Raw genomic sequence first — 24897 nt, 5'->3', positions numbered from 1 at the left:
CAGGCAGCATCTCTGGAGAGAAGGAATGGGTGAAGTTTCGAGTCGAGACCCTTCTTCAGACTCAAGGAACAAGGAACATTAAATCTGAAGAAGGTTCTCAATAGACAATAGGTTCAGAAATCATAGAAACATAGAAAATAGGTGCAGGAGTAGGCCATTCGGCCCTTCGAGCCTGCACCGCCATTCAATATGATCATGGCTGATCATCCAACTCAGTATCCCATCCCTGCCTTCTCTCCATACACCCTGATCCCTTTAGCCACAAGGGCCACATCTAACTCCCTCTTAAATATAGCCAATGAACTGTGGCCTCAACTACCTTCTGTGGCAGAGAATTCCACAGATTCACTGCTCTCTGTGTGAAAAATATTTTTCTCATCCTGGTCCGAAAAGATTTCCCCCTTATCCTTAAACTGTGAGTTTACAGATCGGCTGACTTGGGGCTTCTGACCATCCCGCGGTCTAGGCATAAGCTCTGGGGCAACTGCGCCTTTGCGGTTGCAGCTCCTAGACTGTGGAACAGCATCCCCCTTCCCATCAGAACTGCCCCCTCCATCGACTCTTTTAAGTCGAGACTTAAAACTTATTTCTGCTCTCAAGCCTTTCTTGACGTCCTCTGAGGGAGTGCTGTATGTATGTATTTATGTATGTATTGTTAGATCTATGTACCACAGTAGTCCCTGCACTGATGTAAAGCACTTTGGTCAACGAGAGTTGTTTTTTAAATGTGCTATAGAAATAAAATTGACTTGACTAGAAGGATGAGCGGGGGGACTTATAGAAACATATAAAATGATAAAAGGACTGGACAAGCTAGATGCAGGAAAAATGTTCCCAATGTTGGGCGAGTCCAGAACCAGGGGCCACACACAGTCTTAGAATAAAGGGGAGGTCATTTAAGACTGAGGTGAGAAAAAAACCTTTTCACCCAGGGAGTTGTGAATTTGTGGAATTCCCTGCCACAGAGGGCAGTGGAGGCCAAGTCACTGGATGGATTTAAGAGAGAGGTAGATAGAGGGGCTAGTGGAATCAAGGGATATGGGGAGAAGGCAGGCACGGGTTATTAATTGGAGACGATCAGCCATGATCACAATGAATGCCGGTGCAGGCTTGAAGGGCCGAATGGCCTCCTCCTGCACCTATTTTCTATGTTTCTATGATTTGACTTGAGGGTAAAGGAAATAACATTCAGTGCAACTTATACCATCGATGTCTGATACATTCGATTCAATAGAGTTGAAAGGTCTCCAGTGAGGTAGATGGGAGGTCAGGACCATATCTACTTTAGATCTATAGATACAGCATGGAGACTCACACTGATAATGTGGCACTGCATTAGTGTTGCTGCTTTTATAGAGGGATCTTGTTGTGTTTCCCCACATTGCAACCATGGGCCAAGCATTCTCCATTTGGGTCGGCACGGTGGCGCAGCGGGTGGAGCTGCTGCCTCACAGCTCCAGGGACCCGGGTTCGATCCTGGCCTCGGGTGCTGTCCGTGTGTGGAGTATGCGTGTCCTCCCTGTGACCCCGTGGGTTTTCTACGGGTGCTCCGGATTCCTCCCACATCATATCATTTCATAGCAAAATGATTTGAGTACAGGAGCAGGGAGGTTCTACTGCAGTTGTACAGGGTCTTGGTGAGACCACACCTGGAGTATTGCGTACAGTTTTGGTCTCCAAATCTGAGGAAAGACATTCTTGCCATAGAGGGAGCACAGAGAAGGTTCACCAGACTGATTCCTGGGATGTCAGGACTTTCAGATGAAGAAAGACTGGATAGACTCGGCTTGTACTCACTAGAATTTAGAAGATTGAGGGGGGATCTTATAGAAACTTACAAGATTCTTAAGGGTTCAAGAAGGAACTGCAGATGCTGGAAGATCGAAGGTACACTTAAGTGGTTGGACAGGCTAGATGCAGGAAGATTGTTCCCGATGTTGGGGAAGTCCAGAACTAGGGGCCACACAGTTTAAGGATAAGGGGGAAATCTTTTAGGACCGAGATGAGAAAATCATTTTTTACACAGAGAGTGGTGAATCTGTGGAATTCTCTGCCACAGAAGGTAGTTGAGGCCACACAGTTAATTGGCTATATTTAAGAGGGAGTTAGATGTGGCCCTTGTGGCTAAAGGGATCAGGGGGTATGGAGAGAAGGCAGGTACGGGATACTGAGTTGGATGATCAGCCATGATCATATTGAATGGCGAATGGTGCAGGCTCGAAGGGCCGAATGGCCTACTCCTGCACCTATTGTCTATGTTTCTATGTTTCTATCCCCAAAGACGTGAGAGTCGGTAGGTTAATTGGCTTCTGTGCACACACCCCCAGCAACCTGTGTTTGGGAGGAGGTGTCGAATCTGCAGTCAGTTAAGGCCATGTCCCACTTTCCCGAGTAATTCCCGAGTTTTCCCCTAGATTCGAACTCGGGGAATGTCGGTAGCGAGCCCATAGGAGGCCATAGCGAGTCCGTAGATGTTCCGTAGCGACTCGTAATGCCAGCCGTAAGAACTCGGGGCATCAGGTAAGTCGGGACGTTTTTTCCAACATGTTGAAAAATGTCCACAAATAAAAATAGCCCCAAGTAGCTCCGGCTGGCTATTAACGTAATTCTCCGAGTTCGAATCAAGGGGAAAACTCGGGAGAATTCGTGAGTAACTCCGGGAAAGTGGGACGGGGGCTTTAGTTTAGTTTAGTTTAGATTGGTTCAGAGATACGACATGGAAACAGGCCCTTCAGCCCATCGGGTTCACACCGACCCTTTCACACTTGTTCTTATCTCTCTTTTGCTTTTGTTTTATATTTAAAAAAAAAATTCGTGAGATAGTAAAGAAAGGTAGAAGGAGATAGAGTAGAAAAAAGAGAAGAAGAAAAAAAAAGACAGAGAGACAGAAAAATAAAGAGATTGAGAGAGATATACCTATTTAATATTTGTATTATTTGAGGGGTTTTTTTTTTGTTTGTTTTCCTTTGTGTTTTATTTTCTTTTTTAATTGCTTACAAGTTTATTTTGTGTTTGTATTTTTTTAACGTTCAATAAAATGATGGCCATCATGGCCAAGAATTTAAAAAATATACTTTTTTTTCCACCCTTCACCTGGTTCTGAAACGTTTAATTTCCAAGGTTGTGTTGCACCATATTGCTTGTAAAAAGCCGATAAAAGTAGACCAAATAGAAACATAGAAACATAGAAATTAGGTGCAGGAGTAGGCCATTCGGCCCTTCGAGCCTGCACCGCCATTCAATATGATCATGGCTGATCATCCAACTCAGTATCCCGTACCTGCCTTCTCTCCATACCCCCTGAGCCCCTTAGCCACAAGGGCCACATCTAACTCCCTCTTAAATATAGCCAATGAACTGGCTTCAACTACCCTCTGTGGCAGAGAGTTCCAGAAATTCACCACTCTCTGTGTGAAAAAAGTTCTCCTCATCTCGGTTTTAAAGGATTTCCCCCTTATCCTTAAGCTGTGACCCCTTGTCCTGGACTTCCCCAACATCGGGAACAATCTTTCTGCATCTAGCCTGTCCAACCCCTTAAGAATTTTGTAAGTTTCTATAAGATCCCCTCTCAATCTCCTAAATTCTAGAGAGTATAAACCAAGTCTATCCAGTCTTTCTTCATAAGACAGTCCTGACATCCCAGGAATCAGTCTGGTGAACCGTCTCTGCACTCTCTCTATGGCAATAATGTCCTTCCTCAGATTTGGAGACCAAAACTGTACGCAATACTCCAGGTGTGGTCTCACCAAGACCCTGTACAACTGCAGTAGAACCTCCCTATTCCTATACTCAAATCCTTTTGCAATGAAAGCTAACATACCATTCGCTTTCTTTACTGCCTGCTGCACCTGCATGCCTACCTTCAATGACTGGTGTACCATGACACCCAGATCTCGCTGCATCTCCCCCTTTCCCAATCGGCCACCATTTAGATAATAGTCTGCTTTCATTAAGAATTGGTTTGTTTTGCCTATCAGGAGGTTATCTCTCATTTTCAACTAGTCCCTACTATAAAATGTAGAGAGACCCAATTGATAGGGTGTGGAGAGAAATACAAACTGGGATTACTATAAAGGTTTGGTGCAAACGGACCAGCATGGACTAAGTGGGCTGAAGGGCCTCTTTCCGGGCTGTTGAACTATGATTTATAAATCAAACTGCTCAATACTCCGTGCAAGAATCTGGGCTCCACTCGAGCCTGCTCTCACCCTGTAACTTTATTTATTTCAAAAATAAACTTTATGGCAGAATGTACACAACACCGGACATAGCTCTCCTTATATTTATAGTAAGGTCCAGTCCTCACATCCACTGTGTCAACAAGGCTCTCTCTCTTTGGGCGGCAGGGTGGTGCAGCGGGTAGAGCTGCTGCCTCTCAGCACCAGAGACATGGGTTCGATTCTGACTAATGGGCCTGTCCAACTCAGGGGCGACTACAGGCGATTCATGCAAAATGTTCAACATGTCGAAAACTATTCGGCAACAGGGGCGACAATTTCTACTGTCGAAGGTTGTCATAGACAATAAACAATAGACAATAGGTGCAGGAGGAGGCCGTTCGGCCCTTCAAGCCAGCACCGCCATTCAATGTGATCATGGCTGATCATCCACAATCAGTACCCCGTTCCTGCCTTCTCCCCATATCCCCTGACTCCGCTATCCTCAAGAGCCCTATCTAGCTCTCTCTTGAAAGCATCCAGAGAACCTGCCTCCACCGCCCTCTGAGGCAGAGAATCCCACAGACTCACCGCTCTCTGTGAGAAAAATGCTATGTCGCTCTTCAAGGGAGATGCTAAATGCATTTCGTTGTCTCTGTACTGTACACTGACAATGACAATTAAAATTGAATCTGAATCTGAAAAAGTGTTTCCTCGTCTCCGTTCTAAATGGCTTACACCCTTATTCTTAAACTGTGTGTGTGGCCCCTGGTTCTGGACTCCCCCAACATCGGGAACATGTTTCCTGCTCTACTGTGTCCAAACCCTTAATAATCTTATATGTGGGTGATGTTGCCAGGTGAATTCCATTAAAACTAGTCCCTAGCAGTCGCCTTAAGAGTACCCTGAGTGACACAGGCCCTTTTACGGGTGCTGTCTGTACGGAGTACTGATTGGGGATGTTCAGCCATGATCACATTGAATGGCGGTGCTGGCTCGAAGGGCCGAATGGCCTACTCCTGCACCTATTGTCTATTGTCTATCCATTGTTCTTAACCTTTTTGGCACCAGTACACGCATACGCCAACAAGACACTGTATGTGGTATGTACCTTTGTTAGATTCCTAAACATGGGCCCAACAAATTGAAATGTTATTTGTGTCCTCTTTATGACCCCCGGCAAGGCCCCAAATGACCCCCAGGTTAAGAACCATTGGTCGAAACATATCTTTCATTCATCTAGGTAGACAAAAATGCTGGAGAAACTCAGCGGGTGCGGCAGCATTTCTTGGAGCGAAGGAAATAGGCAACGTTTCGTCCCGAAACCCTTCAGGAAGGAAATAGGTAACGTTTCGGGCCGAAACCCTTCCGGGTTTCGGCCCGAAACGTTGCCTATTTCCTTCGCTCCATAGATGCTGCTGCACCCGCTGAGTTTCTCCAGCATTTTTGTCTACCTTCGATTTTCCAGCATCTGCAGTTCCTTCTTGAACCTGTCATCCATTTGTTCCGTATCTCTCTTCATCGCCGTCTTTCCCTCCCCCCTGACTCTCAGTCTGAGGAAGGGTCTCGACCCGAAACGTCACCCATTCCTTTTCCTCCAGAGATGCTGCCTGACCCGCTGAGTTACTCCAGCGTTTTTGTGTCTCTCTATCATTCAACCACGAGATTTGTCTAAACCCCTAATCCCAAAGAACCTCGTCAAGCCAATAATGATGCCTCATTTGTATTTTCTCACCATATTCGGCAACAAAAACTCATGCTCAACGCAAAAAAAAAAAATATATATATAAAATCCTCTCCCCCTCTCCCCCTCTCCCCTTCCCACCAGCCTCTCGCCCCTCTGCCCGAATCACTAGGCCGGGCGGATGAACATAAAAGATCCCAGGATGAGCCTAGTCTCTCACGAGGGAAAACAAGTGTTTTTTTGTTTGCTCTCTGTTCTCCGAGAGATGTATAAATTATTCCCCCCCCCCCCCTCCCCACTCGCCAACAAACGGCAGAATGAAAAGTGGAAAGGCTTCATGCTGGTGATGCTGCAGGGTAACCATGGCAACCGCTGCACCCAGCGATTGTGTTGCTCCTTAGCCTGCAACGGCGAGCAATTTAGTCCCCGCCGTACGTGACCAATGTAAAACAAACCCCCCCCCCGCGTGTTGCGAACCCCCGCAAAATCGTTGGATGAAACGCAAAGCCCCTTCGCCGCTTTTAATTTTGACACAGTTAGCTTTCCATCCCCGCTTCCTCCATTTGAGGCCTAGTAGGCTTCTCGGCCTGCCGGCTACAGCCGGGATAGAGACAAAAAAGCTGGAGTAACTCAGCGGGGCAGGCAGCATCTTCACTGGAGAGAAGGAATGCGTGACCTTTCAGGGTCAGGGCCCTTCTTCAGGCTGAGAGTCAGGGGAGAGGGAGATACAGAGATAAGGAAGTGAGAGGTGTGAAAACAGGTCAATGGGAATGGAGATCAAGGAACATGTAGGATAGATCATTGATAGCAGGGAGAAGGTGAAAATAGGTGCAGGAGGAGGCCATTCGGCCTTTCCAGCCTGCACCATTCGCCATTCAATATGATCATGGCTGATCATCCAACTCAGTATCCCATACCTGCCTTCTCTCCATACCCCCTGATCCCTTTAGCCACAAGGGTCACATCTAACTCCCTCTTAAATATAGCCAATGAACTGTGTGGCCTCAACTACCTTCTGTGGCAGAGAATTCCACAGATTCACCACTCTCTGTGTGAAAAACGTTTTTCTCATCTCGGTCCTAAAAGATTTCCCCCTTATCCTTAAACCTTAAAACAAATCAAACAGTGGTCGGAGACAGTCAGACTGGTGGGAGAACTGGGAAGGGGGAGGGATGGAGAGAGAGGGAAAGCAGGGGTTACTTGAAGTTGGAGAAGTCAATATTCATACCGCTGCCCAAGCAAAATATGAGGTGCTGTTCCTCCAATTTGCGCTGGGCCTCACTCTGACAGTGGAGGAGGCCCAGGACAGAAAGGTCAGTGTGGGAATGGGAGGGGGAGTTGAAGTGTTTAGCAACCGGGAGATCAGGTAGGTTTAGGCGGACTGAGCGTAGGGGTTCAGCGAAACGATCGCCGAGCCTGCGTTTGGTCTCAGCGGGAGTTGGGGGACAATCAAGGTGTCAAATGCCTCAAGCGAACGCACGCGGGAAATTCCTGTCAAGAACGCAAACACAATAGAGTCGCTGGGGACACGGGTTCCATCCTGACCTCGGGTGCTGTCTGTGTCACTTTGTAAATGTATTCCCCGGTCTATGTTTTGGTTGTGGAGGACAAGGAGGGGATGTTGGTGGGACAGGGGTGAGGATCACGGTGTTTTTTTTTGCCTGAGTTTTGTTGCCAAACGTGGTGAAAGCCGACAGACGAGGACCGCTTTTGTTCTGGTCCCTGGGACCACGAGGATTTCCTCCGGGTGCTCCGGTTTCCTCCCTCATCCCAAAGACGTGCGGGGTTTGTAAGTTAATTTGCCCCCCCCCCCCCCCCCTGCACATTGCCCACCAGTGTACAGGGAGTGGATAAGAAGTGGGTGAACATGGAAAGGCACGGTGGCGCAACGGTGGAGTTGCCGCCTCACAGCGCCGATCCCGACTACAACTGCTGTCGGTGTGGAGTTTGCACGTTCTCCCCGTGACCCGCGTGGGTTTTCTCCGAGATCTTCGGTTTCCTCCCACACTCCAAAGACGTGCAGGTTTGTAAGTTAATTGGCTTGATATAAAATGTAAAATTGTCCCTAGTGTGTGTTGGATAGTGTTAATGTGCGGGGATCAATGGTTGGTGCGGGCTCGGTGGGCCGAAGGGCCTGTTTCCGTGCTGTATCTCTAAACTAAACTAAACAAACTAACCAGTCAGCGGAAGGACAACACATGATTACAATCGAGCCAAATCCACAGTGTACAGATACCTGATAGAAACATAGAAAATAGGTGCAGGAGGGGGCCATTCGGCCCTTCGAGCCAGCACCGCCATTTATTGTGATCATGGCTGATCGTCCCTTATCAATAACCCGTGCCTGCCTTCTCCCCATATCCCTTGACTCCACTAGCCCCTAGAGCTCTATCTAACTCTCTCTTAAATCCATCCAGTGACTTGGCCTCCACTGCCCTCTGTGGCAGGAAATTCCACAAATTCACAACTCTCTGGGTGAAAAAGTTTTTTTTCTCACCTCAGTCTGAAATGACCTCCCCTTTATTCTAAGACTGTGTGTGGCCCCTGGTTCTGGACTCGCCCAACATTGGGAACATTTTTCCTGCATCTAGCTTGTCCAGTCCTTTTATAATTTTACATGTTTCTATAAGATCCCCGCTCATCCTTCTAAAAGGGGTGAAGAGGGGGATACAAAGAGTATCGAAATAGTGCAGCGCAGAGGCTCCGACCCGTCAGCCTTGCTGTGGCCCATGTCCCTGCTCCCCCTCCCCCTCCCCACATACACACACACACACACACCCCTTCCCAGCCTCTGCCTGTATGGAACAGATGGGACGTATTTAGAATGACAATGGGGTGACACCAGTGGGCCCGATCTCCTGATTACGTGGTGCAAATCTTTCACAAAACGACCAATGACAAGGTCACCGCGGCAGCCATCTGCTGCTCCATGCCCTTAGGGGTCACCGCCGCTCACCGTCATTTGCCGACACCCCCCCCCCCCCCCCCCCCACCCCCCACCTCACCGCCGACACCGAGCTCGCCTTCTGATTATGATGTGAGTCACAATGTCGTACAATGTGGAAACAGGCCCTGCAGCCCAACTTGCCCACACCGGACCACCATGCCCCACCTACACAGGGCTCGAAGGGCTGAATGGCCTACTCCTGCACCTATTTTTCTATTGTTCTATTACACTTGTCCCACCTGCCCGCGCCTTTGGCCCGTATCCCTTTAAGCCTGTCCTATCCATGTACCCGTCCGAATGTTTCTGAAACGTGGCCTCAACTACCTCCTCCTGCAGCTCACATGCACCTTCCAGTGGAGTTTCTGCCTCACAGCGCCCGAGACCCAGGTTCGATCCCGACCTCGGGTGCTGTCTGCGTGGAGTTTGCACGCTCTCCGTGAGTCTTCCCCCATCCCCTTCTGTTTCCTCCCACATGTTTGTCGGCTATTTGGCCCTCCGTAAATTGGATAGAATGGCGGAGTAGACTGGATGGGCTGAATGGCCTAATACTGCTCCTATCATTTATGAGGCAGTGCCTCAGGGAAAGGGGACCCAGGTTGCCCGACCTCGGGTGCCCGTGGAGTTTGCCGCTCTCCGTGAGTCTTCCCCCATCCCCTTCTTCTGTCGGTTAATTGGCCTACCAAATGGATAGAATGGCAGTGGCGGAGGGCTGAATGAAAGATTCGGTGCCTCAGGGAAAGGGGACATCGCTGCCCACCATCCCAGCCCTGCCTTCTTCTCTCTGCCACCACAGGAATGCTGCATTGACGGAGGAAAAGAACGATTCGGAGGTCCTCCCGTTCCAACGCCGGAGTTCCAACATCCCGGTGCGCTGCCCGTAGCGGCGACTGCGGAGAGCGCCAGAGACCCCGACCACGGGCGAACATCAGGAACATTAAAGGAAGGTGACTGAACTTTGGTGCCTTCCCTCACAGTGGGAAACATTTGATTCTGCTGTGTGGGGATGTTTTATGTTGAACTCCATCGTGTGTTGTGTTCTATATTTTATTGTATGGCAGTACGGAGCACACACATTTCACTGTGCCAACTGGCACATGTGACAAATAAATGTATCTTGTATCTTTCCTTTAAACTTTGCCCCTCTCATCTTAAAACTCTGCCACCTGGACTTCAATGCCCCTGTCCCACTTAGGCGATTATTTAGGCGACTACAGGCACTGGGCTGCCGCGCCGCGCAAACATATCGAGGGTGGAAGACGTCGCACATAACCAAACAGAATGGCGAAAGCTTGCTGCCCAATGCACTCAACAGCGTGGGAGGAACTAAGTCCCACTTAGGAAACCTGAACGGAAACCTCTGGAGACTTTGCGCTCCACCCAAGGTTTCCGTGCGGTTCCCGGAGGTTTTGGTCAGTCTCCCTACCTGCTTCCACTACCTGCAACCTCCGGCAACCACCTGCAACCTCCGGGAACCGCACGGGAACCTTGGGTGGGGCGCAAAGTCTCCAGAGGTTGCCTAAGTGGGACAGGGGCATTAGTCTCAGTACTAAAAAGCCCCTGTCCCACGGTACGAGTTCATTCCAAGAGCTCTCCTGAGTATAAAAAAAATCAAACTCGCGGTAAGCACGGAGAATGAACGTAGCGGGTACGTCGGAGCTCGGGGACGTCTGTCAGCGCTAACGGCAGGTACTCGGGAAGACTCGCTAACGGCAGGTAAGCACGGGAAGACTGGTGAAGATTTTTCAACATGTTGATAAATGTCCACGAGAGCCCCGAGTACCGACGAGCGGCCATTACCGCAAATCTCCGAGTTCGAATCGGGGCAAACTCGGGAGAGCTCTTGGAATGAACTGGTACCGTGGGACCGGAGTTTATGCGAGTTGCTGGTCGGAATTCAGGAAAAGCAGGGAGCAGAGTAATCTAAATTGGGGACAACGGATATTCTGTAGTGAGGTAATGGCTGTGATCATTTCGAGGGTCTGGGAGGGGTTTATATACAAGGGCGGTGGGTGTATGGAACGAGCTGCCACAGGAGGTAGTTGAGGCAGATATTATAATAACATTGTGAATACATTTGGACAGGTACGTGGATAGGAAGTAGGAAAATATACGTGAGAGAAACATGTTTCCCTCTCCACATATTTTCCTCGTGCAAGATGTGTGGGATTGCAGGTGAGTTGGCCTCTGTAAATGATCCCTGGTGGGTCGGGAGTGGATGTGGTATAACATAGAACTAGTGTGAATGAGTGATCGATGGCTGGCATGCTCGCTGGGCTGAAGGGCCAGTTTCTATGCTGTATAGAACCATAGAGATGTACAGCACGGAAACAGGCTCTTCGGCCCAACTTGCCGATGCTGACCAAATTGCTCCATCTAAGGCCGTTCCATTTGCTCAGGTTTGGGCCACATTCCTCTAAACCATTGACTCCTGACAATGGATCCTGCCATGAGGAGTGAACTGGCAACATAAGAGCGACCTCCGACAGTGGAGTGCAAATGGCTCTGATGGGGAGCTGGACACAAAAAGCTGGAGTGGGACAGGCAGCATCTCTGGAGAGCAGGAATGGGTGACGTTTCGGGTCGAGACCCTTCGGTTTCAGTCTGAAGGCAGCAAACATTCCCCCCGCATTAACCTACCCTCCCCCCTCCCTCCCCTGGAGCATCAGCCCAAGCCTGCTGTAATCAAAGAAAGAGAGAAAAAGAGAGAGATGCACCGGACAAACAGGCCCTTCGGCCCGCCGAGTCCGTGCCGACCATCAAGCACCTATTTACACCAATCCTACATTTTCCCTGATCATCGTCTGCTTTGATCTGTCGTTTTCACACCTTACCCTAAAGAGTATCTTCAGTATCCCTCTCCCCTGACTCCCAGTTTGAAGAAGGGTCTCGACCCGAAAACGTGGCCAGTTCCTTTTTCCCTGGAGATGCTGCTGCCCGACCCGCTGAGTTACTCCAGCATTTGGTGTCTGTCTTCAACTCTTGGCCACACAGCCTGACGATGGGTCGTGAACCCAGAATACAAGGGTGACCTGTCTGCTTGCCCACCTGCTTACCTGCCTACCTGCCTACCTGCTTACCTGCCTACCTGCTTGCCTGCTTATCTGCCTACCTGCTTACCTGCCTACCTGCCTACCTGCTTACCTGCTTACCTGCCTACCTGCTTACCTGCTTACCTGCCTACCTGCTTACCTGCTTACCTGCCTACCTGCCTTCCTGCTTATCTTGCCTACCTGCTTACCTGCTTACCTGCCTACCTGCTTACCTGCCTACCTGCCTACCTGCTTATCTGCCTACCTGCCTACCTGCCTACCTGCTTACCTGCCTACCTGCCTACCTGCTTACCTGCCTACCTGCCTACCTGCCTACCTGCTTACCTGCCTACCTGCCTACCTGCTTATCTGCCTACCTGCCTACCTGCCTACCTGCTTACCTGCCTACCTGCCTACCTGCTTATCTGCCTACCTGCCTACCTGCCTACCTGCTTACCTGCTTACCTGCCTACCTGCCTTACTTACCTGCCTGCCTGCTTATCTGCCTACCTGCTTACTTGCCTACCTGCCTACCTGCCTACCTGCCTACCTGCCTACCTGCCTACCTGCCTACCTGCTTACCTGCCGATTTGTTCCCGATGTTGGGGAAGTCCAGAGCAAGGGGCCACACAGTTTAAGGATAAGGGGGAAATCCTTTAGGACCGAGATGAGGAAAACTTTTTTCACACAGAGAGTGGTGAATCTGTGGAACTCTCTGCCGCAGAGGGTAGTTGAGGCCACAGTTCATTATTATATTTAAGAGGGAGTTAGATGTGGCTCTTGTGGCCAAAGGGATCAGGGGGTATGGAGAGAAGGCAGGTACGGGATACTGAGTTGGATGATCAGCCATGATCATATTGAATGGCGAATGGTGCAGGCTCGAAGGGCCGAATGGCCTCTACTCCTGCACCTATTGTCTATGTTTCTATGCTTGCATGCTTGCAGTACCTGCAATGCAGCAGTGGCCAGCAGTGAGGGGGGGGGGGGGGTGGGAAATGACTGAGGTAAATAGCTCTGATTGGAAATGCCTCTCGATTCTACTCTGATCAAGAAGGCTCATCAGCGTCTCTTCTTCCTGAGGAGACTGAAGAAGGTCCATCTGTCTCCTCAGATCCTGGTGAACTTCTACCGCTGCACCATCGAGAGCATCCTTACCAACTGCATCACAGTATGGTACGGCAACTGCTCTGTCTCCGACCGGAAGGCATTGCAGAGGGTGGTGAAAATTGCCCAACGCATCACCGGTTCCTCGCTCCCCTCCATTGAGTCTGTCCAAAGCAAACGTTGTCTGCGAAGGGCGCTCAGCATCGCCAAGGACTGCTCTCACCCCAACCATGGACTGTTTACCCTCCTACCATCCGGGAGGCGCTACAGGTCTCTCCGTTGCCGGACCAGCAGGTCGAGGAACAGCTTCTTTCCGGCGGCTGTCACTCTACTAAACAACGTACCTCGGTGACTGCCAATCACCTCCCCCCCCCCCGGACACTTATTATTTTTTTTTATTCAAATCGTTTGCTATGTCGCTCTTCAAGGGAGATGCTAAATGCATTTCGTTGTCTCTGTACTGTACACTGACAATGACAATTAAAATTGAATCTGAATCTGAATCTGAATCTCTGATGGAGGTGGCAGTGGCTATAGGAATGCAGGGCTGGTTTTGGGCTTTCCTCCCCTTCCCCCCTCCTCCTCCTCTTCTCTCCCCGTCACGTGACGGAGGGGGTTGGCTTCGAAGGGGGCAGGGCCAGGCTGGGGTCACGTGGGGTGAGCCCGGTGACGTCACGGGAGGGGGGGAGGGGGCTGGATGTGTATCAATGTGAGGGTAGAAGTGGCTACAATGTACCAGCGTTCGGAGTGACTGATACATCCACAATTGCGACGGTGACCTCCCCTTGCAGAGAAAGCCCTGTGTTGTATCCTGGTGCTACCTCCTTCCTCTCTCTCTCCCTCCCCCCCCCACCCCCAAAAAAAAACTCCACTCCCCTCCCCTGAATAACATCCATCCCCGTGCAAAACCTCCAGAACGCAAAAACGAACCCACAAAAAGAGGGGTAGGGTGTTTCAAAAAAGGAAATCTCAGTCCCACTGCCTGTGTGTGTGTGCGTGTCTCTATATATCTGTGTCTCTTTCTCTCTGTCTGTCCCCCTCTCTCTTTCTCTCTGTCTGTCCCCCTCTCTCTTTCTCTCTGTCTGTCCCCCTCTCTCTTTCTGTCGCTGTCTCTCTCTCTCTCTCTGTCGCTGTCTCTCTCTCTCCCTCTCTCCCTCTGCCTCTCTCCTCCACAATTGTTTAACAATGATGGCCCCTATGCAACAGAATGGGAATCACATAGAACTCGATCCCCCAGACTCAAGGAAGAGGCCATTAGAAGCGCCCATCGATGCCGGCAGTACAAAACGGACTAACACAGGAGGTGAGCACTATTGATACAACGAGGCATTCGCTGGTTTTTATCCCGCACCGTGAGTGTGTGTGTGTGTATGTGTCTGTATGTGTGTGTGTGTGTGCAATCGACAAGGGAACTCGGAATTGATCAGCGAGCATTGAAATCTTGGCAGTTCCCGCAAAATGACACGGCGTAGAATCCTGTTTTTTATTTATATATAAAACCCCTTTAGAAAAAAAAAGGTCTCCTAGATAATGAAAACAGGAGTAGCACTATTTCAACGAAAGAGATCGAATAAGCCTTCTGACTTAAGCGAGAGAAATGTCTTGCAATTGGCACTGCGCGGTACCCCGAGTCTCCAGTTGCAAATCGCCAATGCTTTATGTCGAACTTAAAGTTGAATATATGTGTGTGTGTGTGTGTTTGTTTGTTTTTCTCGCGATTTCGACATGTGAGTAAAGGCAAATGTGTTATTAAGACATTATTGTGCTGGCAAGCACAATATACCAGGGGTTTTTTTTTTGTGGGGGGGGTGGGGGGGGTTTGGTCACTATTGCTGTTAATTAGCTCAGCACCATTTTTAAAAGCGGGCACTATCTTCTAATTTTTTTATCAGAGGAAAAAAAAAGCATCTTCACATTTGATAAACGCAAGCCCTATCCCCGAATGATTTCATATACAATATTAAAATCAAAATCCACTAATGCCAAGTCAGCTTTTGGGGTTTAAATATATATGTGTGTGTGTGTGTTTTAGAAAAAAAAAATGCTAATACATCTTTTGAGATTTTTCTAATTTCTAATATTTTTGAGAGAAAATAAGATGTCAAATGTTTTTTTTTGAAACCCAGAGAATACATGTTGGCGCGTGAGAATTAAAATGCAAAACACGTTGTATACCGTTATGTAGGTGGCATGGAAGTGATGGTAGTTAGATTGTGTGATTGGACCTGAGTAAAGTGCATTTAAATCGTGTTGTGAACACGACATAAGGAAATTCGGATAATGAGAGCGAGTGAGGGTGGTGATTGGATGCGTTGTCATTTTTCTTCCTCGACCATAGAGCCATGCTTGCACCGGGTAGGAGTTTATGTAGAAAATCCGCTGTGATATTTTTTTTCCCTCTAATTCAGCTGGTGATGTGTTGGATTTGGAAAGGAGGGGGGAGGGGGGGGGTGGTGGTGGTGGGGAGAGGTGGAGGGGAGGGGGGGTGAGGAATGATGGTAATTTTTTTCTTATCCGCATTGCCTTGTATAATACGCTTTTGATCTTTATAAGATGTCTCTATTAGTGATTTTGCTCTTTAAATATCTATGTGAATGCATCTTGTAACAGTATTATGGTGGCGTCTTTGCCATAGATTGGGGAGAATCTGATTTATCCTTTTATTTTCCAAAATTGCATTTTCTGTAAAGATAAGTCGAAAGCTATTAATGCGCTCATCCTTAAATTGAAAGCACTGTTCAGATTGCGTTTGAAAGGAGAGAAAATGTTCTATTGGGGTATGCGGGCATGATTCGACTAGATTTTTTTTTTTTTTGTTGGGCTGAGCGGTTTCGAAGTAGGTTCGGTCGGTGTATGTATGTTTGAGTGGTGAGATTGCTGCATTGGATTCAAAGCGGTGTGTGGCTTTTCCTCTCAAATGTCTTGCTGGACCTGTGTGTCAGTGACATCAATTGTGAAAGAGGACTCGAGCCTGCCCGACTCGAGTTGCGTTGGGACGGGGATGCTGTCCAGGGAGGTGGAATGTATCTAGGGTCTTCCTTGGTGGGCGAAGGGGAAATGAGGAAGATGTGGCCTTTTGATCTTTCTATCCATTCCCCTCTTCCATCAGTTGAAGGAACGTTAGGCCTTCCTTGGTCCATGTGCACACCGGCCCTTTAGTTTCCCCAATTGGCCCTCAGCTGGTCCATTGGTGACCCAATGGGTTCCCCAGCAATTTGTGTTCTGCCTCATTAGATGTGTTGGGTTTTGGGGGTGAACTCATCTATTTCAATGCATCCTCGTCCTAAGGTCCATGGGGTCTGTGGGAGGCGATCAGGAGATGATTCCCCCGAGCCCCATGTGGAACGAACCCTCCATTGGAGGGCCAGCTGAGTCCACTTCACCCCGGCCAGTTGGTCGTTAGTCGGTGGCGCAGCGGTAGAGTTGCTGCCTTAAAGCGCCGGAGACCCGGGTTTGATCCTGACCACGCTCACTGTCTGACATCCATTGCCGAGTCTGTGGAATGGAGGCAGGTTCTCTGGATGCTTTCAAGAGAGAGCTAGATAGGGCTCTTAAAGATAGCAGTCAGGGGATATGGGGAGAAGGCAGGAACGGGGTACTGATTGGGGATGATCAGCCATGATCACATTGAATGGCGGTGCTGGCTCGAAGGGCCGAATGGCCTAATCCTGCACCTATTGTCTATTGACATCCATTGGTGTCATCGCCATTATGGCCCGATCTTCATCTCATTCAGCCCTGGGTTTTGCTACATAGGTGCCAGGTGAAGGTGGAATTAGACACTTCCTTCTCTCCAGCCATCAGACTTTGACTAACCCGAGAGTCAAGATAGTTTTAATTGTCTCATTTTCACACCTTGCCCTTCCTTATCTCTGTGTCACCCTCCCTCACCCTGGAAGGAACAGGTGACGTTTCGGGTCAGAAGAAGGGTCTCGACCCAAAACGTCACCCATCCCTTCTCTCCAGAGACGCTGCCTGTCCCGCTGAGATACTCCAGCATTTTGTGTCTGTCTTCGGTGTAAACCAGCATCTGCAGTTCATTCGGGCACATTAGATAGTTCTGGGTTGGCAAAATGGTGTTCGTTGATTGACTCAGGCCAGTTGACGTTAAGATGACTTATCTGGTTGGTGTGATTACCCAGGAGAAATGGATTGGAGACCACCACAGTCCCCTCCCATCCCTCTGCCTATGATCAGTCTGAAGAAGGGTCCCGACCCAAATGTCAGTTTTGATCTCCCCTGACTCTCAGCCTGAAGAAGGGTCTCAACCTGAAACGTCTCCTATCCATCTTCTCCAAAGATGCTGCCTGACCCTTTGAGTTACTCCAGCACCTTGTGTCCTTTTGTGTAGATCAGCATCTGCCGTATAAGAAGGAACTGCACAGATTCTGGTTTAAACCGAAGATGGACACAAAAAGCTGGAGTAACTCAGCAGGTCAGGCAGCATCTCTGGAGAGAAGGAACGGGTCAAGACATGATGATCAGCCATGATCACATTGAATGGCGGTGCTGGCTTGAAGGACCGAATGGCCTCCTCGGCTTGTACCCGCTAGAATTTAGAAGATTGAGGGGGGGATCTTATAGAAACTTACAAAATTCTTAAGGGGTTGGACAGGCTAGTTGCAGGAAGATTGTTCCCAATGTTGGGGAAGTCCAGAACAAAGGGTCACAGTTTAAGGATAAGGGGGAAATCTTTTAGGACCGAGATGAGGAAAACATTTTTCACACAGAGAGTGGTGAATCTGTGGAATTCTCTGCCACAGAAGGTAGTTGAGGCCACAGTTCATTGGCTATATTTAAGAGGGAGTTAGATGTGGTCCATGTGGCTAAAGGGATCAGGGGGTATGTAGAGAAGGCAGGGATGGGATACTGAGTTGGATGATCAGCCATGATCATATTGAATGGCGGTGCTGGCTCGAAGGGCCGAATGGCCTACTCCTGCACCTATTTTCCATGTTTCTATGATTTCTGAACCTACTGTCTATTGAGAACCTTCTTCAGGTTTAATGTTCCTTGTTCCTTGAGTCTGAATAAGGGTCTAGACTCGAAACTTCACCCATTCCTTCTCTCCAGAGATGCTGCCTGACCCGCTGAGTTACTCCAGCAATTAGTGTCTATCTTCAGTTTAAACCAGCATCTGCAGTTCCTTCCTATATGTTTCTCCAATCCAATTCCCTTTTGGCCATGGAGATGGGATCTTGAGAGGCAGTGCCCCCTTTCTGAATGGAGGGTACATTGCGGGCTATTGTGCTCCAAGTGCTTTCCAACACAAGATAACTAGACAATGATGGCAGCATCGTATAAGAAAGAAGTTCCAGGATGACTGACCTATTTTCCATTCCTTGCCACCCCATCCCCTCTTCCCGCAGTCTACATCCCGACTTGGGGTTCCATAGATGGACACAAAATGCTGGAGTAACTCAGTGGGGTCAGGCAACATCTCTGGAGAGAAGGAATGAGTGACATTTCAGTTCGGAACCCGTGTTTCCAGAAAGGTTCTGGCCCAAAACGTCACCTATTCCGTCTTTAGTCAGAAGGTGGAGAATCTGTGGAATTCTTCGCCACAGAAGGCTGTGGAGGCCAAGTCAGCGGATATTTTTAAGACCGAGATGGATAGATTCTTGGTAGACACAAATGCTGGAGAAACTCAGCAGGTGAGGCAGCATCTATGGAGCGAAGGGAATAGGCAACGTTTTGGCATGAGACCCTTCTTCAGACTCAAGGAACAGCAGATCTGCAGATTGCTTCCTAAACATGGATAGATTCTTGATTAGTACGGGTGCCAGAGGTTATGGGGAGAAGGCAGGAGAATGGGGTTAGGAGGGAGAGATAGATCAGCCATGATTGAATGGCGGAGTATGGCCTAATTCTATTCCTTATTACCTTATGCTGCCTGACCCGCTGAGTTATTCCAGCATTTTGTGTCAATTTTCGACATGAACCAGCATCTACACACTTGGGATGCCATGAGGCCATTGTCTGTAGCTTAGCACAAATGGAAGACCATTGTGCCCATTCTGGTTGTGCTATCCCAATGGATTCCACCTTCCTGCCAATGTTTTCCCTTTAAGTATCTCAGTTTCTTTGGAAGGTTACTAAAGACATTGCAGATAGACACAAAAAGTTGGAGACCCTTCTTCAGACCCGAATCGTCACCCACTACTTCTCTCCAGAGGTGCTGCCTGTCCCCGCTGAGTTACCCCAGCTTTTTGTGTCTATCTTCGGTTTAAACCAGCATCTGCAGTTCCTTTCTACACTAAAGACACTCCACCCAGGGCAGATTAATCAGGAGCAGAATGATGATCTATTCCACAATTTGGTTATGTACTGGAAGAGGTAATGCTTGAAGGACCACAGAGCAAAAGCAGCACTTGTTGGCAGGCTTGTTCAAGGACTCTGTGTCTCCTTAGACACAAAATGCTGGAGTAACTCAGCGGGACAGGCAGCATCTCTGGAGAGAAGGAATGGGTGACGTTTCGGGTCCAGACCTTTCTTCAAACTTCAGTCCCAGTCTGAAGAAGGGTCTCAATTGACAATAGGTGCAGGAGGAGGCCATTCGGCCCTTCGAGCCACCACCGCCATTCAATGTGATCATGGCTGATCATCCCCAATCAGTACCCCGTTCCTGCCTTCTCCCCATATCCCCTGACTCCGCTAATTTTAAGAGCCCTATCTAGCTCTCTCTTGAAAGCATCCAGCCTATTTTAATTTTAAGAGCCCTATCTAGCTCTCTTGAACCTGCCTCCACTGCCCTCTGAGGCAGAGAATTCCACAGACTCGCCACTCTCTGTGAGGAAAGGTGTTTCCTCGTCTCCGTTCTAAATGGACACCCGAAAGGTAACCCATTCCTTCTCTCCAGAGATGCTGCCTGTTCTGCTGAGTTACTCCAGCATTTTTTGTCTATCTTCCATTGAAACCAGCATCTGCAGTTCCTTCCCACACCCTGTGCCCTCTTAGGTGGGACGGACTTGAACTAAAAAACTGGGTGTTCACACTTGGTGTCAGAAGCCAGAGAGTCATAGAGTGATACAGTGTGGAAACAGGCCCTTCGGCCCAACTTGCCAACACTGGCCAACATGTCCCAGCTGCACAAGTTCCACCTGCCTGCGTTTGGCCCATATCCCTCCAAACCTGTCTTATCCATCGTCTTAATCATATCCTCCGTCTACGCCGCATCTGCTCCACGGATGAGGCGTTCCACACCAGGACATCTGAAATGTCCTCATTATTCAGGGAACGGGGGTTCCCCTCCTCCACCATAAATGAGGCTCGCACCAGGGTCTCTTCCATACCCCGCAAAACTGCTCTCTCTCCCCATCCCCGCACTCGCAACAAGGGCCGAGTCCCCCTAGTCCTCACCTTTCACCCCACCAGCCGTCACATACAAAAAGTAATCCTCCGTCAGTTTCGCCACCTCCAACGTGACCCCACTACTCGCCACATCATCCCATCTCCCCCCATATCTGCCTTCCGCAAAGACCGCTCCCTCCATAACTCCTCCTCCTTTTCCTTTCTTGTCCTTTCAAGTCACTGGATGGATTTAAGAGAGAGTTAGATAGAGCTCTAGGGGCTGGTGGAGTCAAGGGATATGGGGAGAAGGCAGGCACGGGTTATTGATTGGGGATGATCAGGGCCCATGATCACAATGACCATGGCGGTGCTGGCTCGAAGGGACCCGGGTTTCGTTCCGAATGGCCTCCTGTCCTGCACCTATTTTCTATGCGTGGGTTTTCTCTGGCCCTAAAGTATTTGTGTAGGATAGTGTTTCGAGTTTAAGACTGAGGCGAGAAAAAAAAACTTTACCCAGAGAGTGCGAATTGTGCCCTGGAGGGCAGGGAGGCGGACTCGATGGGCCTAGAAATCAAGGGATATGGGGAGAAGGCAGGTTTGATTGGGGATGATGCCGTGCACAATGAATCTCGATACTAACCTATTTTCACCTGTCCCTAACTGTCCAATTTCAATTGCTGCGTCTCGATACTAAATCATGGAGACACAAGAGACAAGAGACTGCAGATGCTGGAATCCTGAGTGAAAAGCGAACTGCAGGAAGAACTCTGCAGGTCAGGCAGCATCTGTGGAAGCAAATGGACAGATGGTGTTTCAGGTCTGGATACTTCTTCATAGAAACATAGAAAATGTAGGAGTAGGCCATTCGGTCCTTCGAGCCAGCACCGCCATTCAATATGATCATGGCTGTTCATCCAGAATCAGTACCCCGTTCCTGCTTTTGCCCCATATCCCTTGATTCCTATAGCCCTAAGAGCTAAATCTAGTATCAGTCTGAAGAAGGGTCCAGACCCAAAATGACCTAAGTGATTTCACTGCACAGATGCTGCCTGACCTGCTGAGTGCTTTGCTTCCATTCCAGACTACCACCGTTCACTGCTGACCCCCCCCCCCCCCCCCCCCCCCCCCCCCCCCCCCCCCCCCCCCCCCCCTCCCGACACCCACACAAATTATTATTCATTTCTCCAGGAGCCCATACGTTCGATTTATAGGAGCAGAATTAGGCCATTCGGCCCATCAAATCTACTCCTGCCATTCAGTCATTTTCCTCTCAACCCCATTATCCTCCCCATAACCCCAGACACCCCTGTATAGCTTTTAAGAAGGAACTGCAGATGCTGGAAAATCGAAGGTAGACAAAAATGCTGGAGAAACTCAGCGGGTGCAGCAGCATCTATGGAGCGAAGGAAATAGGCAACGTTTCGGGCCGAAACCCTTCCGGGTTTCGGCCGGAAACGTTACCTATTTCCTTCCTGAAGGGTTTCGGGACGAAACGTTGCCTGTTTCCTTCGCTCCATAGATGCTGCTGCACCCGCTGAGTTTCTCCAGCATTTTTGTGTACCCCTAAAAAGCTGCAGTTTTATACAACATAGAACAAAACGGACAAAAAGCTGGAGTAATATCGAAGCAGACAGCAGCTCTGAGAGAAGGAATGGGTGAGGTTTCGGGTCGAGACCCTTCTACAGACAATTCAGAGTCTGAAGAATGGTCTCGACCCAAAACGTCACCCATTTCATCTCTCCGGGTGAACTTTAAGTAGCAAACGTCTTTGCTGTCACACTTAGTAAATCTTAGAAGCTAATGAGATAAATGACTCTGCAGTTTAGAAGGATGAGAGGGGATCTCATTGGAACTTACAATATTGTTAAGGGCTTGGACACGCTAGAGGCAGGAAACATGTTCCCGATGTTGGGGGAGTCCAGACCAGGGGCCACACACACACACACAGTTTAAGAATAAGGAGTAAGCCATTTAGAACGGAGACGAGGAAACACTTTTTCCTCACAGAGAGTTGTGAGTCTGTGGAATTCTCTGCCTGTGGAGGCCGGTTCTGTGGATGCTTTCAAGATAGGGGCTCTTGAAGATAGCAGAGTCAGTGGTTATGGGGAGAAGGCAGGAACGGGGTACTGATTGGGGATGATCACATTGAATGGCGGTGCTGGCTCAAAGGGCCGAATGGCCTACTCCTGCACCTATTGTCTATTCCTCCCACACTCCAAAGACACACAGGTTTGTAGGTTAATTGGCTTTGGTTTGTGTTCTTGCTGTCAGTGTAAATTGTCCCTCGTGTGTGTAGGATAGTGTTAATGTGCGGGGATCGCTGGTCGGCATGGACTCGGTGGGCCGAAGGGCCTCTTTCCGCTCTGTATCTCTAAACTAAAGGATTCTAAGAGTCAACTTTTTCCACACAAAGGGTGGTGGGTGTATGGAACGAGCTGCCAGAGGAGGTAGTTGTGGCTGGGACTATCCCTAACGTTTAATAAACAAATAGACAGGTACATGGATAGGACAGGTATAGAGGGATATGGACCAAACACACAGAGAGTGGTGAATCTCTGGAACTCTCTGCCACAGAGGGTAGTTGAGGCCACAGTTCATTGGCTATATTTAAGAGGGAGTTAGATGTGGCCCTTGTGGCTAAGGGGATCAGGGGGTATGGAGAGAAGGCAGGTACGGGATACTGAGTTGGATGATCAGCCATGATCATATTGAATGGCGGTGCAGGCTCGAAGGGCCGAATGGCCTCTACTCCTGCACCTAATTTCTATGTTTCTAAACACATGTAGGTGGGGCTAGTGCAGGTGGTTGGCATGGGCAAGTTGGGCCGAAGGGCCTGTTTCCATGTTGTAAGATTCTCTGACATCACTTCATCAAGAGCTGTAATCTCTTTTCTGGGCAGCAGAGCCCAGAAATGCACAGAGCATTCAAAGTACAGGCGCACCGATGATTTATAATTCCTGAAGGATTACCTCACTATTTTTGGCTCAATATTGACCTTTTTTAAAAAAGAAAAACATCCCAAATTCCGATCTGGTTTATTCGCCATCCACCAAATATCGTGACAATTCATGACTCCAGTTCATCACCAGTCGGGGTACATGTGTCTTTGGTTCAGTTTAGAGATACAGCGCGGAAACAGGCCCTTCGGCCCACCGAGTCCGTGCCGGCCAGCGATCCCCCTACTGAGACGCGGGTTCGATCCCGACTACGGGTGCTGACTGTCTGTCTGTGTGTAGTTTGAACTAAGGGGATCAGGGGGTATGGAGAGAAGGCAGGTACGGGATACTGAGTTGGATGATCAGCCATGATCATATTGAATGGCGGTGCAGGCTCGAAGGGCCGAATGGCCAACTCCTGCACCTAATTTCTATGTTTCTATGTCTATGTTTCAGACTGGATCTTGATCTGAAATCACTGCCAATACATTCACCATCACCGATGCTGCCTGACCTGCTGAGTTCCTCCAGCACTTTGTGTTTTACGCCTAATTTCTATGTTTCTATGAACGTCCTCCCCGTGATGTGCGTGGGTTTTTCCTCCAGTTTCCTCCCACGCTCGCAGGTTTGAAGGTTAATTGGCTTTGGTAAATATTGTAAATTGTCCTTGGTGTGTGTGTAGAATAGTGTTTATTTGCGGGGATCGCTGGTCGGCATGGACTTGGTGGGACGAAGGGCCTGTTTCTGTGCTGCACCTCTGCTGCTGCACCAACATGCCACCCGATTCTTACAGCGTTTCCCCTCCTCCTTAAGCCTGTGTCCTCTGTTCCTCGGTTCCCCTACTCTGGGCAAGCGATTGTGCGTTTAACCATATAACCATATAACAATTACAGCACGGAAACAGGCCATCTCAGCCCTACAAGTCCATGCCGAACACATTTTTTTTCCCCTTAGTCCCACTTGCCTGCACTCGTACCATAACCCTCCATTCCCTTCTCATCCATATGCCTATCCAATTTATTTTAAATGATACCAATGAACCTGCCTCCACCACCACTTCCACTGGGAGCTCATTCCACACCGCTACCACTCTCTGAGTAAAGAAGTTCCCCCTCATATTACCCCTAAACTTCTGTCCCTTAATTCTGAAGTCATGTCCTCTTGTTTGAATCTTCCCTATTCTCAAAGGGAAAAGCTTGTCCACATCAACTCTGTCTATCCCTCTCATCATTTTAAAGACCTCTATCAGGTCCCCCCTTAACCTTCTGCGCTACAGAGAATAAAGACCTAACTTGTTCAACCTATCTCTGTAACTTAGTTGTTGAAACCCAGGCAACATTCTAGTAAATCTCCTCTGTACTCTCTCTATTTTGTTGACATCCTTCCTATAATTGGGCGACCAAAATTGTACACCATACTCCAGATTTGGTCTCGCCAATGCCTTGTACAATTTTAACATTACATCCCAGCTTCTATACTCAATCCTTACCCGATCTATTCCTCTCGTGATTTTATACACCACTATAAGATCACCCCTCATCCTCCTGCGCTCCAAGGAATAGAATCCCAGCCTGCTCAACCTCTCCCTACAGCTTAGTCCCCCGAGTGCTGGCAACATCCTCATAAATCTTCTCCGTAAAACCCTTTCCAGCTTGACAACATGATGCCCAGAACTGAACTCAATGTAAAAGGCTTTGAAGCCAGTCTCACTGAGAAGACGGAGGGTGCAGATTAAGATTCTATATCATAG

The 24897-nt window shown here is 48.9% G+C and overlaps 1 protein-coding gene across 1 annotated transcript in view; it reads left to right on the top strand.

Annotated features, from left to right (window-relative positions):
* The first annotated feature begins 13617 nt into the window (after positions 1-13617).
* LOC129714168 (RNA-binding protein Nova-1-like) overlaps positions 13618-24897 on the top strand; it is a 111889-nt gene continuing 100609 nt past the window's right edge. The window contains 1 exon segment of the mRNA XM_055663670.1: positions 13618-14224. Coding sequence (XP_055519645.1) covers positions 14107-14224 — 118 coding nt within the window. The 5' untranslated portion in view covers positions 13618-14106.

Source organism: Leucoraja erinacea, chromosome 38, assembly GCF_028641065.1.
Source record: "Leucoraja erinacea ecotype New England chromosome 38, Leri_hhj_1, whole genome shotgun sequence".
NCBI classification, from domain to species: Eukaryota; Metazoa; Chordata; class Chondrichthyes; order Rajiformes; family Rajidae; genus Leucoraja; species Leucoraja erinaceus.
Note: the sequence above shows the minus strand (reverse complement) of the source record. Positions and strands in the feature narration are given on the sequence as shown.